This window comes from Anser brachyrhynchus (genome assembly GCF_964034855.1).
Source record: "Anser brachyrhynchus genome assembly, chromosome: 11".
Taxonomy (NCBI): Eukaryota; Metazoa; Chordata; class Aves; order Anseriformes; family Anatidae; genus Anser; species Anser brachyrhynchus.
Genome location: NC_137706.1, coordinates 1,532,270 through 1,547,631, shown reverse-complemented (window position 1 = coordinate 1,547,631; position 15,362 = coordinate 1,532,270). Strand labels below are relative to the sequence as shown.

Sequence of the window (15,362 nt, the reverse complement as noted above, 5' to 3'; positions counted from 1 at the left end):
CAAATTGTTTCTGGCATGGTGTGTTTACTCTTTCCACCCATCTGTGTGATGAGTGTGTAGAGTTTCTGGGGGCAGTGTCTTTAGTACATAATTTGAAGTACCTAAGACGTCTGGCACTGATTTCTGAGTGGTCTTCAAAGTCTTTAACGGTAACTCATGACTGCTAAATTCTGGTAGTTTTCTTTCAGCGATAAATTCTCCTGTAGGATTCATATCACACTTCTCACATATCTGTGAGACTGCTTACAGCCAGTTTTTATCTTTTCAGAGTTCTGCATTTGTCACAGAGTGCATTGCACACCAGTGTTCAGGTAGACCTTGTTCTAGCTTGCATGCGTATATTCTTAGCCAAATTTGGCACTCCAACAGTTTTGTTTAATTATTTCTGTGTATCAGCATAAACACTCAATACTGTTCAGGGTTTGTCTTAGGTGCCAAACAAACACAGAACAAATACACTGCCTAAACTAGTAGAATTTGAGTGATAATGGATGGACGATGCGAGAGGAGGCATAAGGGACCGGCTTGGCGATATTGGTCAGCAGTGTAGGAAGCTGTTCAGATGTCTAGTGTAGTTTTTTCATAGGAATCCTTCTGAAAGGAGACTTTGTGACAGATAGAGAAAGGTAGCTTCGCAGCTGTTCATGGGATGTGAACAGCAGCTTAAAGGGAACATGATTCCATTTGCTTCAGTAATGTCACCTTGTGAGCTAGGGGAGGAGTAGCCCAAAATATGTTAGAAAAATAGCATCTGAGAGAGGAGATTTCCATTTTGAGTCACTTTACAAAGAGTCTGAATGTTACAGTAGAAAATTTGTTCTTCATCAATTTTAGAAGATATTTTCAAGCAATATATACAAGGTATTTTGCACAAAAAACATCTTTTATGTATTAGCTGACAACTGCAACTGTTGTTTTTGTTTTTCATTTAGCTATCTCTGAATTTTAACTAAGTCAGAGATCAAAACACAAGTGAGTACTCCAAAATTCTAGCAAAACAACACTTAATTATTATTAAGTTTGCATCTTGTATGAAGACATTTTGATTCCCATAATTCATGCATCTCTCCACAGAAAATAACAGGAACTTGGAGAGATGTGTTAATATGGGAACAGGGTTTTTGTCTAATGGGCTTTGTTACTTGACTTACTGTTTTTGTGTCTGTTATCACAGACATTTTTATTTTTTTTGTCTTCCAAGAGAAAGCTATATTAGTTTGTTCAGTGCAAAAGTTCAATGAACATTAGTATGCAAGAAAAAATTGAATTACATGCAACCTATCCCTGCAGTATCTTTGCTTGTTTAATGTGATTTTTAGATTGCAAAAATCTTTGAACAAATTTTTTTTTCTGAGCTAATGCAAAGTATAATTTTTAGCTAAAATGATATTTTCTCTTTTTTTCCCTCAACAAGATTGCCAGCATTTTGTCATTTAATTAAAGGACAACACAGTGTTCTGTAATGCAACATTATAACATGATATTGACTGCCTCGACATACATTTATAGTATTATTTATACTTGCTTTCGTCTGGGAAAGCCACTCAACTCACATAAAGGACTCCCAGCAGACAATGTAGCAGTAAACCTGTACAAACTAAGTATCCTAGAAACCTGAACATTATATTTTAAATAACAACCTAGCTTGTTTGTAGCTGACGTTATTTAGAAGTGGTTTTAGTCATCAAGGATAGTAAAAGGGCATCAACTGCTGTGAATCCTTCTCTTTAACTCTTCCTGTTTTTCCCCTGGTGAGATATACTTTAGCAAGTGGCTAAATGGATTTATATGAAAGGTCTGAAGGATCATGGAAGTGCTGTAACTACAGCTATCACGCTAACTTGGACAGCAGTTTCTTTGGCTGTGAATATCACATCTCTGAGTTTCAGAGGAGAAACTGTAACAGAAAAGAGAAGATAATATAGAGCTGAGAGAGTGGGAAGAAAAGAGTTAAAGCTGGGCAACCATGATGGGATACACAATTTCCAGGATTTTCACCATTTATTTGGTTTGCATTTGGCATTTGATTTATGGAGCCTTGGGCAGATATTAGAGTATCAGCTAAAAGTACTTCACAGAAAGCCCAAAAGCTGAGGAAATTAAACCTTGGATTGCAGGCAGTGAGCCCAAAATGTGAATAGCATATAGCACTGCAATGACCAAACGGACTAAAGATTTGATTCTGGCTGAGCAGGCTGGCCTTATACAGCCAGGCACTTAAACTCAAGCTTATCTTTAAGCATGTGAGTAGTCCCATCAAGTTTAAGCAGTCACATGCTTGAATGCTTTGCTGGTTGGAAGCCAGAGTGCTCTGAACCTAGCAGGATTAAGCCCTAAACCAGTGGCTTCAGTCAAAACTTTAATTCATCTCTAAAGGCTTTCATCTCTTCTTGCAATCCTTTATGCAATTGGATTTTGGGGAAATCTGCTTGAATGAACAAGAATTTGCAGGACTGAGCTGTCCAAGGAGAAGCAAGACACCATTTATACATAAAAACAATGCTGTGACTAACTGGTAAAGGTTACAAATTCGTCTTCAAATTGTTGTTCCTGTCCTGAGGCATATGTAGGCTTTGTTTTTCACAACCATGATGGAAAACATTAAGAAGTATTCCTTAAACAAAAACCAGTATGGAGTTTTTGCTTCTTCTCTTTTTCTTCTTTTTAGACTAAATATATACATATATATATATATATGCTATTATTCTTCAGACATCTTATGGCCCTATTTTTAACCCTCTTCATACATTTTGTCACTGAATTGAAAGGAAGTTAGACCATATTCCATATTGAAATCATAGGATCATTAAGGTTGGAAAAAACCTTCAAGATCATCTGGTCCAACCATCAGAGTCAACAGTGCTGTATATTTATGATTATGGTTGTTATGACCCAAGTGCAGCACCTGGCATTTAGCCTTGTTGAATGCCGTATAACTGGATGCAGCCCACTGAGCAAGCCTTTCCGGATCCCGCTATAGAACCTTCCTACCCTCAAGCAATCCACGCTCCCACCTGACTTGGTGTCATCTGCAAACTTACTGAGGATGCATTCAAATTCCACTTTTGAGAGTTGGGACTGATCTTTAATGAGATGTTCTCATGACTGAAGAGCAAAGCTTATGCATGCAAGGATTATGGTCCACACAAAGTGATGTATGAGTTTTGAAAACCCATTACCCATGTACATTCCTAGGCACTATGGGTACACTATAGATTACAATTTCTTGGAATGCTTTAATGAAATTTATATTATGGAGTCTGTGTCTCTGAGAGGAAAAAAAAAAAGTATTATGGGCCTCTTTTCTCATTAAAAACAGTCAAGATGATTTAATTATGTTCAAATTTCCACATAGGACAAGGAACCACATAGGACAGTGAAGATATTAAAGTGATGCATGGCCTGTTTCGCTAACTTTGGAGTAAAAGGGATAGACTTTAAAATTCAAACGGGCAAAAATGTTCCCAGTTCTTCTTTTAAATCTAGGTTTATTCCATAGATTCTGATAGGTGAGTTTTGGATTGGCATTGGAGTAATTGAAAGCAGAGTATGGAATATAGGTGCATGAAAACAAAAAGGGATGTGAAAGATGATTCTTAAGTATCTTTTAATAGGATTCTAATGGAAGGGACTTTGGCTGAACCTTGGAAATGTCATAAGCAAATTCTGTCACAGGAGTACTGCTCTATGAATATGACAAAGACTTTGATTCTGGCAGTTGTAAATCACTTCTATAGTCCTTCAGCTCCCATTTGTGTGACTAGTCTTTATTTACAAAGCATATGGAATTTTTCATCAGTCTGGATTGCTCAAACAGGGGTACATCAGGCACTAGATCTGCATTTGTAGATTTGTGAGAGAATCCTTACAGCTGTAAGAATCAACTGCAATCTGCTTCTTTCTGTGATAACACAGATTAAGTATTGAAAGTAAGCAGTGTTTTAGTTCGGTATCAAAAACTGAAGAGGCTTCATTTTCAATATGGTGAATTGCAATATTAATTCAATTATGAGAACACTGTGAACAGCTATTGACATTTTTTCCCTCTCTCTCTATTAAATATGCTTGAATGGTAAGCCAGCTTCTGCTCTCAGACCAGATTTATACCTGAATAACTCCACTGACATCCACAAAATTGCTCCTAATTTGAATCAGAGCCAACAAGATCAAATAAAGATTAAAAGCTCTCTTACTAGCAGTTTTATCCTGTATTTGGTGAGCTTATTATTTTATTATGTCCCTATTATAGTAAACTCATTACCTATTTTATTTTTTGTTGTGTGTTCTACGGAACTATGGCTGCCTTTGTTTCTCTCTGAGTAACACCACCACTATTCAAATCCATGTACAAGCTTGTTTCTGAAAGCAAATTTGACACATAAAGAATTGCCATCAGAGGTCAGAGCATATGGTCAAATAGAGATTCATTATTCTGCAAAGTAAGCATAGCAAGGGATTACTTCACATCCTGCATTTGTATGGTATCTAGTATACTAGATCTGTGTCTGTAAATGGGGGTCCTAAAATTTATCATGTTCTCCAAAATTACTGCTAATTGTCTAAGGAAAAATGACTTGAATCAAAAAGCCACACATTTTCTAGGTAGCAGTAGGCCTCTGGAAATGTCAGAACATGCTGCATTTTGAATCAGGACGAAAGCCAGGTTTCCCATGAAACTCATTTTGAAAGAAATTAGTGTCATGTCAGTGTCATGAAAAATGTTTCTCAATTTTCCAGCAAAAATAGTCACCAGTCTTTATTTTCCCCACAGAAATTTTTGTGGAAATGTGTACAGTCCTGGGGGAGAGCAAGTTCGTCAAGGGTAAGTTTTCCTAATAAAAACTTTTCTGGTGGTTCAAAAGCTGAGGAGTGAACTTTCAAATTATTTAGGTACAGAACAGCCTAAAGGAGGATGTTGAGGTATTCATGGAGATAACTTATAATCAAGGGGCTGAAATTAGATAATATTGTTTATTTTGCAGTGAATGACTGCAAATTTGCATGAGTTTAAAAGCTCTGCTTATATTTCGTTACTTCAATCCCAAAGACTCATGAGTTCTTGTAATGCCATTAATCCGTTTTCTGCTTTGATTAAATGAATAATTACTTTTTAAGGTTCATTGAGGAAAATGTGTAATGCATTGAACTCTGAAAAGAAAACTTTTTTTTTTTCAGACCAGGCATCTCCTTTAATCACATTTTAGAATCAACTATATTTAAACCAGACTATCCATATTAACATTATGCCAATAGATATGTAAAAAAGTCCACCTGATTATCACAGTAAGGTATTGCAGGCTACATAATATATTTCCTTTTTCTAGGCATAAAAAGTGGAGCAAAAATATCCATGAGTAAACAAAGCTCCCCAATTATAAATGTTATTGGAAAAGAAAGAGCAGAAATTTGTACTTTGATGCATTTTGGGAACTACGTGCAATCATGCCTGGGAACTATTTGAGAAGGAAACAGCAGGGAGAGAAAAGTAAAAACAATTGAACTTCTCTGAGGGGAGGGAAGCAGCTCTGCAGCTGCCCGAGGAACCCAGGTAGCGATAAGTGATAGACTGGGCAAAGTCTTGGATAGAATGTGTGAAGGCTATTGGTTATACAGATGTTGGGACGTGACAGTAGGGAAGGGGGGGAGGGTGGAATGAAATTATGAGAATAGATGCACTTTTTTTTTTAACCAGATGACAATAGAGAACTTTCACCGTTTTCACTAAAATACAGACCTCTACTGTGCTGGGTATAATGTGCATGTATTAACTTACTTGAATCTTTCAAAATTGCAGTGCAGCTTTGTTTGGCATTTCTGTAACAGTCAAAAATTATTTTGAATTTTTCTAGTCCTAGTATGTTAGTGCTTTGCTGAATAGAATAATCCTAAGAGATATCACTGAAATAAATCAAGTACTTTGATTTAATGCTAGAGTTCAAAATCATCTAGTTTCAGGCTCTACTTCTAGACAGCATTGCTGTCCGTTCAAGTGAAGCAATATGATTTAGAGATGATACTGGCACCTTCTCAGTACATCATCTGATTTAGAACAGGTCCTTGAGGTTACAGTGCTATTGAGACGCATCATTTTCACCAATATCTAATCTAATGGAAAGACCCATCCTAACGTATTTTTATGGTAGCTGCAGCTGGTGTATGCTTTATCCTCAATAAAGACTGATGGGTCTACAGGACTATTCTAAATTAAAATTCACTTGTACACAATGAGAAAAGAAACAAAAACCCATGTAAAATAAGATTTAAAAAAAAAAAAAAGAAAAAGAAAACAAACACCAGGGTCTGTACTCAGCAACAAAAGTGTATGTTGACATTAAAGCCATGACACGTGGCATCAATTTTACATTGGTATAGAGAGGTCGGTATCAAGTCCCAGTATATAACTGTGACATAGATTAATTTATGCGAGTTAAGATTGGGTCTTCTCTAAAATTGTCACTGAACCAAACTGAATAAGGAAGAGCCTGGGGAGATATTTATTTGATACAATGTCAAAGTCTAAATTGATTACCATTGACTGTGATACCAATAGCAGAGACAAACAACCCACAACCCACCCCGGAGGCAAAAGCATTCTGATCTGTTCTCTGCAATAAGGAGAGATCAGGCTTTGCACATAGTTAACTTGATGATGTTTTGATTGTCTAAAGGAAATAGCTTGTTTTGGAAACAGCCTCCAAGAGGCTATTAGCATTTTTAATTACATAGATTCTGCTTAATGCCACCCTATTTCCACTTCCCATTCTTCTCATCCTTTTTATTCCCTTGTGTGGAAATTGCATCTCCTTCCGCTCAGATGTCTTGTTTGTGCATTGTTAACTTTCCTACTGTTACACAGAATTAGTCTATGTCATTGCTTTAAATGTCTTTTAGTTTCTGCAAGGTTTTGTTATACAAATACACTCCTGTGCTGTGCTTTCATGAAAATGATCTCAAAACTCAGCCATGTACATAGAGACGTGCTTATTTTACTTTCTTCACCAATGTCATCTGCTGCCCAACTAATGCATGTTCTCTGAAGAATGAAAATAAAACTCCCGGTTCACTCGTTTTCTAAACTTTAGGGTATGCTGTTTGTCATGCTTCTCCACTTTCTAAATCTGTTGGTGTAGACCTCTATTAATGTCCTGTCATTGTAATACCTCATTAGAATTCATTTTTTCAAGCATTGCAATGATGTTGGAAACCAGACAACAAGGAAAAGTCATTCAGCCGATTTGGTTGACAAAACTACATTATTGGTGTTGCTGACAACTTACTGTATCAACCTAAGAAAAAGGGCAAAAGATTAGGAAACAAATGGTATGTTATGTGCTTCTCAGATCGCAGATTCCTGCTGCCTTTTTACAGGCACATGTCTTTGGCCCAGCTCTCAATCAAAAACACAGGTAATTTACTACTATGATCATGGTAACACTTGTTACTGGCGTTATTTCCTCAGTACACACCGCTAACAAGAAAAGGACTGAATTAAATCTTCTCAGAACTAAAGCAGAAGTAGGAGGCAGATCTAGTCTTGTTCCCACAAGCTTTGTGTTTGATCCCATGTCATGGTGGGTTAGTTGCTGTGCATCTGAAAGAAGCATGTGCTTCCTGGGGGATATGTAGAGCTCTGTCTTCTCCTCAGCTTTGAGACCATTTTCATTTTGGATCATAAGAGAAACCACATTCCCAAAATACCAGTGAAGTAGATAATTAGCTCTGAATGATTTGGGGAGATTAAATAATAATAATAATAAAATGCAGTGTTGTTATCCTGTCTCTGCTAAGATAAATCTTTAGTTGCATTAGCCAGTTATTGGAAACTAAAATATCTGGTGGTTTTGCCACTGTTTAAACTGCCAGCTACTGAGGAAGGGCATTCTAGGGAAGGTTGCTAATAAACTAACTGAAAGCAGATCCAAGTGGTTAGATATCAAGAGACAGAGAGCATGTGTGACTAGTGATGTTGAGACTGTACTGGGACACAGGGTCTCAGAAGTCTCCAAGGATTTAGAAACTGTTGAAATCCTTGGGAATTAGCAGTCTGAATAACCAAACTCTTGATCCCGTGATAGATGAGTTCTATAAGTATTTTGGGGCGTTATTTTTTTCAGGATAAAGATTTTCTTTTTGTGGAAAGATCCTGTTTTCCAACTTTTGTAGAAAACTGTTTGTACTTCTCTTCCTTCCAATTCACCAAGAGAAGCTGTGAGAGGTATCAGGCTGAGTAAGCAGGCAGATGCGATTTAAACTGCCTTTTCTGTGAGCAACCCTGTCAGACTTCCCTTGCCAGCCGTTCCACAGAAGTACACCCCAGTGGCACTGTGAGCTTGTCTGTTAATAATAGTCAGAGGAGAAGCCTTTGTTAGTGCCATAACTGGAAACAGATGTTAGCTGCAGACAGATACCAAAGAAAATGAGCAAGAATTGTTCTGCAGTTTGAAGGCTTAGTTTGCTATAGGCATTCATCTGTGCATTGGTGGTGATCACTGATTCTAGTCCAATGTTTTACTTGATTCCTGATAATGCAAGGAGAATACATCAGTGTCTGAAAATGCTTCCAACCAGTCTTCCAGATGTGGAAATAAATTATAGTTAAAATGGCCTGGCTGGATACTCCACAAAGCACCTCAAACCATCCTACGTTTTGTAAGGACTTTTCTCATCCTGAATTTGGCAATGGAGGCAATATGAGTAAGAAAAATAAAGGGGGCAATTCCATAAAATGTTGGGGATCATGGCATTAGATAGCTGTAGTCGCATCTAAACAGAGAACGCATAAATGAGTGTCAGCCTTCAGGAGTCTATTGTTTACGGTGCGTGCCTTATATTTAAAAGGTTCATTGAGATGCAGCAATAGGCCTGTTTTCGGGATCTGTCTCAAGATGGCAGAGTAAGAGTAATTACTCACTTCAGGAAAACAAATGCTATGCAAGAATATTTCTAGAAAAAAAAGACAAGAATAATAGAAACAGCAGTTCTCCAGGATAAAAACAAACTTGTTCATCTGTATCTAATAAGATTGGTTTAAAATGATACTGTTTCAAATTACAAAGAACTCAAGTGAATATGTGCATACATCTGTTTTCTTTAAGGGGAAATTTGTGATTTAAAATATTCAAAATGCATTCCAAATCTGGATCCCAGGAGTCAGAGGCACAATACACAAAACATTAGGAAATAGTAATGGGCAAAACTTGGAAGGCATTCAGTACAGTTTCAGTTCAGATAAGCCTGCAAAAGTCTGGAGGATTGCAGTTGGTGCTGTTAAAAAGTTTGCATCTGTGAAAGGCCTGATTCAGCAAAACCCTCTGTTCAGCAAAGTGCCTCAAGTTAAGCACAATTTTTAATTATTTTGCTGAAAAGGAATAGGCTTCATCAGGTGTTGAAGAGTTTTTTTCTCCATGTTACTCTGCAATGCAGTCTGAAATAACTGTTTCCCCTTCATGTATCAGGACAGAAATGCGACTGAATAAAGTACATGGATTTTGTTCATTTTATTTTGAGGAAAAATATGTGTTTAGGGTTGAATTTTGAACGTAACTTGTGCAATGATGGTGCTCTGCAGTTTTGTAAGGGACCTATCAAATATCATTTGGTTGGAGGATCTGGGCCAATGTCTTCTTGGTTGGCTATGGGTCTTATTTGTATTGAAGTGTGTCATCCATCTCCTCTCAAATATATGTTGTGTGATGCAGTTTTAGTCTAATAAATCAGGGTGCGACAGAGGTACACTATAATGAACTGGGCTTGTGTGAGTTTCCTTTTTTTGTTGTTATCATCAGTCTTTTAAAGGAATCTGGTGGTAACAGTAGTTCAAATATATTTGACAGGGTGACAAAATTGTGCCCCTAGATATCCTGCATTTCAAAACTCAGAAATAAAATTGTCAGTCAAATCATTGGGATATATTTTTGTCTGTAACAGAGATTTGAATTTTCCGTCTTTCTTATGCATTTAATATTGGGTAGCTTTATTTAACCGTGAGACTTTGCCTTACTCTTTCAGATCTTGCTCTTTTTTTTTCTCCTTCTGATTAATGTTTTCAAAAATAAGCCACGCAACATTTGTGTCACAACAATTCTGTCTTCGCACTTGTCATCTCAGTGTAAAAATGTTGCTGCATCTAGGTGAAATTCAGCTCAATAAGCAAGTAATTTCTAAAACCTTCAAAGTGACTTAGTTCCGGGCTTAGAGAGCACAAAATATTTTCAGCATTTGTGCTGGCATAGTTTATAAACAACTGTATTAATAGTCATGAGGAATGTCTCTCTTGAGCAGTCAATGCATTTTTGTCATAAAATAAATTTTTATTCATTATCCTTCTTTTAATACTTAATCTTTTAATCAGATTGTTTCTCGAGTATTATTTCATATGTTTTCTTTCTGAGACTAAAGAATAGCTCTTAATGTAGTGATTTATTGAAGTTTTTAAACATTTAAGCTATTCCTCGTAAGCTTAAAAAGTACCATTTTAATGCAAGTGCATCATTAGAAGAAAAATACTTCATGATGCTGTGAAATACTTTACACCCATGGGAACGGTGTCTGGTTAATTACTAAAGAATAATCTCTATCTGATAGATATGTCTTCCCCAGTTCATCCTAAAATAAGTCTCCAGATAATCTCTGAAACAGCCCCCTTAAACACACTAAGGTTTCTACGGTTATTAGTAGTAATTGTGTTGCACAACCAGGGGAATTTTATTTAGCATGGTGGGGGAAGCAATGCCATTATTAGTTGATTAGTGTGAACAATCTTTGACAATATGTAGTACCAGCTATGGTTTCAACCAGTGACACCTCATTATTCTGATTGCAGTTTGATTTGCAATGTTAAGAAGCAACAGGAAAAAGCAATCACCCAAATCTACCTCTGTCAGCTGAGAACAATGGGAGGGAACACGTGTGTTTCACTGTATTCCAGAGATTTCCTTCCCATAAGAAAACAAAACCCACTAGCTGACAAATGACTGACACTGTTTAGTAATTAGTACATGTGCTGTGAAGTTTCTAACACACCTTAGTGTGTGTGCTTTGTTGTGCTGGAAATTGATAACAAGATTAGAAAGCACATATTATTGCATATGTTGTATTCTCCTGAGGTATACATTATTTAAAGCAAAGGTGCCAGATCTCAAGATGTTACAAATCAATCATTCTCTAATGTGGATTTAGCATTAAGTTAAAGCCAAAACCCTCTGGGCCAGGCTCAGCACTCCACATGGGAACGTGCGTGGCAGAAACTCGCCCACACTACCCTTGCCCTGTGCTCACTGGGAGCTGACTTTCTCCCAGTGACTTGGGGAGCCGCAGTGACAGTAAGGGTAGGACTCTGCAGGGCACCAAGCAAAAGGAGGGTATTTTCATTTGCTGGTGTTCTAATGAGTACAGTTTCAGGAATAATTCATGGGTTGTCAGCACAGTTATTAGCACATGGTAACACATCTATGTGTCCTCTGTGGAGGGCAACTTGCAGAAGGAGCAGACCCAAGCAGTCGGTATGCGCACGTGATGGAGGTCCCCCTGGCGAGGTCCTGCAAACACCCACCTGTGAAGCTGAGCTGTGTTATTGTGGCTGTTTGGGCTGAGCCTTTCATCCTGTGACATCCATATGTTTGATGTAGGCAAGCGGTGTGACACTCATGTATTTCACTACAACCTTTCAAACAGAAATATAACAGTTTATTTTGGATGCTTGAATGTGTACTTACATGTAAGCCCATGGGACAGGCAGATCGGTGGTTTTGTTGGTTCATTATAGGCAAAGCTTCTCACATTAGCATTCCCCTTAGAAGTCCCCTGGGCTGTAGGCGATGCAAACTGACCTGTTCAGAGCTCTCTGCTCTGAAAGCTGTTCTGAGCTTTTATTTTAACCCAGGATGATGTTTTTGCAAAATGAAAATTCTCAAAAGTCATGCTAATTTTAAGAATAATTTAGTGATTAATAAATGTCTCCAATGCTTGTCTTTCCCTCTTCAAAGAGCACTGATTGAAATACTGTTTAATTGTTTAATGTGTTTGCCATCATTTAAATAAGTAATTAGAGCACGTGGTACAATCAGTAGCCAAAAAATTGACTCTTTATTAGTAATCTTGGGGGAGAAGGGGAATGAGGACAAGGTGCTTGTATTACTGTCTGTTCTAATTTGGACTTAGGAAAATTAACATCTGTTCAACCTTTACTTATTGGCAGGAGCTAAAGCTAAGCTGGGAAACAGATTGGTAGCTTAGTATAAGAAGAGATACAGAATTTTTATCTTCCATCAGAAGACCATTAAAAGAAATAAAAATGATAAAATGTGCCTCAACTTTGAAAATTGTTTACTGGGGTGAAGTCCACTTTGTTGTTGTTCAATCAACTGAGAAAATTAGTCATTCTTTCACTGAATTCTCTTTGATTAGAAATAATTGATTAGAAGGTACTCAGATTAGTGAGTTATTCATATGTATGTAGGATGCTTTAACTGTCATCCTGGTTTGGCTAGTCTTAGCTAACACTGTAAAACATTTATTAATTTGACTTCCATTGCATTAATAATATAAGTTGCACAAGGGGGCCATCTTTAGAATTTGAAGACAAATGGGAAGAACTGTTTTGTTTAGTCTACTTCATGTGACGCAGAAGACCATTAAAGCTGTTGCAAGCAGCTTCCTGCCAAGAGGCCTGAATTGTGTGCTAAGAGGCCGGGGTTCTCTGAAAGCAGCAGCGCTGTCACCGGTGACGACAAGCCAGACTGGATCCTGGCTGAAAACTGATGGTTTTGTATGTCTATTGTTGATAGAGAACTGTGATGAGTAGAGGAGAAGTCTAAAGGAGGAAGGAGTCTAATATATCCTGGTGGTCAATGTCTTATTCTAGAGGATGGTCTCTTTTTTTTTTTTTTTTTCCCTCACCTGTGACCTGTTTCTCCTTCACAGAATGGTTTGGTGATCTTTCTGTCAATGGGGGTAATGGGTGACTGCATCACCGTATATTAATAAAGTGGTTCAAGTTCTGACAAATTTTGTGTGATGATCCAAATCTCATAATTGTGTCATTTTGAATTTTGGGGTTATTTCTATATAGTATTTCAGACTAGCCAACAGTGACATTATACTTGTATCAAATTTCTCTTGCTTCCTATGTTTATGATTATGAATTCTGTTTCAGTAGAAGACATCCCACTGTACATTTCTACAGGATTGGTAGAGTACCTTGGCCTCCAGCTTCATACTGCATAACAACACCTGAGGAGTGCAGTAATCACTCATTTACCACTGCCTGTTGTAGCTTATTGCTTAAATACGGTGTGTGGGTTTAGAAGAATGCAGAAAACAAAACCGGAGTATGGCTGGTTCTGAACACATAATGCAGTTTACTAGTTGAAATTGATTCAATGCACTCAGATGATGGCACTTGAAAGGCAGGAGAAAGAGGCTTGCATCAATTTGACAGGAGGAAAGCAAATGATGGTGACAGTTCTGAACTTGTGCTCTCCTGTAGGTGAGCAGACACGCAATGAGATTTGTGTAACTCTGGAGGTTAAGTGCAAGTCTTGTAACAGTCTTAGTTCTTTTTATTGCAGTTGAAAAATAGAAGTATAGGTTTGATTTCTTTTCTTTCTTTAAATGGCATTGAATTCATTTGGGGTCATGCATTCCATTTTGAAAACTGTTTTTTCTTTGCCTGTAAGCTTTGCAAACATTTTTGGATTTTTACAGTATTGTGGACTTTAGGGACCCTGGGATGTTGCAAATACATGCTACTTGTGCTGAAATATGAGAGTGTTGCTCAGAAAGGGTTTTCTTTGGCAGCTCCGGCCCATAGAGTGATTTGAAGTGATTAGGCCACTTGCAATTAGGGACTGACACCTGGAGTGGTGTGGTACCTGTGTTTAAAAAAATAAAAAAATAAAAATGAAAAACAACTTTCAGCCAAATTTTGATTGAAGCAGAGTTCATTTATTGGTTTGGGTGAACCAAAGTATGTCAGTCTTTGGTTTGGGTTGGAAATATGCCAAACTTAAGGTTTTACAGTGCGGTAACTCTGGCGCTCAGAAAAATACACATTGAGCTGTACTTCCCATTGTGAGGCCATGCTGATCCCTGTGAAAAGCTGTGTTTTGCTAAAGGAAGAGCATGACTTGTCATAATTCCACCTTTTCCCCTGCCTGTTTCCGTGGCCAGAGCATTCAGGCCTGTTGGGAGCTTTGCTGTCTGTGCCTCAGCAACTGCCCCGTGTCAGCAGCCAGCCTGCAAGGAAGGGGCCGCATCAACCCTGGCCAAGTTGGAGCAGCCTCTGAAGTACTTCCAGCACTTCTGTAACTTGCTGCGCTGCTGGAGGAACTGAATGGTTTGGATCTCCCTCCTGTTCATCCACGTGGAGCCCCCAGTCAGCAGCCACTGAACTGTGCCCTCAGCAGGCTGAGCAGGACGTGGGATGGGCGGAGGTTGGTGCTGGCTTTGAGCGTGGCTTTGAGCAAACTTCAGGAAAGGTCGATTTTTGCAGTTTCAATGCATTTTTTTCAGACTGTTTATTCTGTGCACATTTTACTTAGTGATACAAGAACAGAAGTCTGGACATGTAATTGCATTTTTTGTTGGGCATGTGTTCCCAGGAACCTGGAAATCAAAGCAACGTGGGTATGGCAGTGCAGAGCATCAGAACCACCAAACACGCCCTGGAACAGAGAAATGCCCCTTTATTGTTACGTGTATTATTGGAGTGTGTGTGTATTTTTTTTTTTAACCAACCTGTTCTTTTTGTTCAGCTATATGCTACTTAATCAAATTAAGGGCAAGAGGTCAAGCATTGATCCCACATTACCGATCATGACATCTACTTATGTTTCCTGAGAATTCAGTCCTGAGCCCACTTGCTATTAGCATGCTTGAGAGGATCCGAAAAAAGCTTTGGAGCGTTCACGTTTGGAAAGAATAATAAAATGTCCTACTGTTAGGAAAGCCCACGCTGTAGACCAGAAGTCAAAGAAAGCTACATTTGTTATTCTGTATGTATAATAAATAGCTGGTTATGTATGTTACAGCTGAAATATGAAATGTCAGTTCTTATTAATGACACAGTGCAGGAGGAGGGCTGAAGGCTGGCTGTGCGTCCTGAGCGGCTGGCTGCAGGCGCTGCTTTTGGAACAAGCATGATCCAATTGAGGGATGTGCATGGGCAGCAGGATTTGTGATTTGGGGGAAAATGCAGATTTAAGCCTTGACATAAAGAAAAGGAAGAACATAAAAAGGGCTTTAAAAAGGAAATAAAGGATGTAATTCACAGTCCATTGAAATCAATGGGAATTATCTCATCTCAGTGGGTGCTGGATTATGCCTCAAAAGGGTTGAAGCAACATAGTGTCATTCAAGCAAAT

General features: G+C 38.1%; 1 protein-coding gene across 2 annotated transcripts in view; it reads left to right on the top strand.

Annotated features, from left to right (window-relative positions):
• The window catches only part of LOC308200795 (uncharacterized protein), a 392,363-nt gene that overhangs the window by 271,751 nt on the left and 105,250 nt on the right, over nucleotides 1-15,362 (top strand). Inside the window, exons 2-3 of one of the 2 annotated variants that reach the window (XR_013955813.1) lie at nucleotides 4,772-4,822; nucleotides 14,170-14,256. Coding sequence is in view for 1 of the 2 variants with exons in the window: in XM_080607137.1 (XP_080463263.1) it covers nucleotides 4,772-4,822 (51 nt within the window). In the remaining variant the exon portion in view is untranslated. Of the gene's footprint in view, nucleotides 1-4,771; nucleotides 4,823-14,169; nucleotides 14,257-15,362 lie in introns of those variants that run through there. The other variant, XM_080607137.1, reaches the window with a different exon arrangement.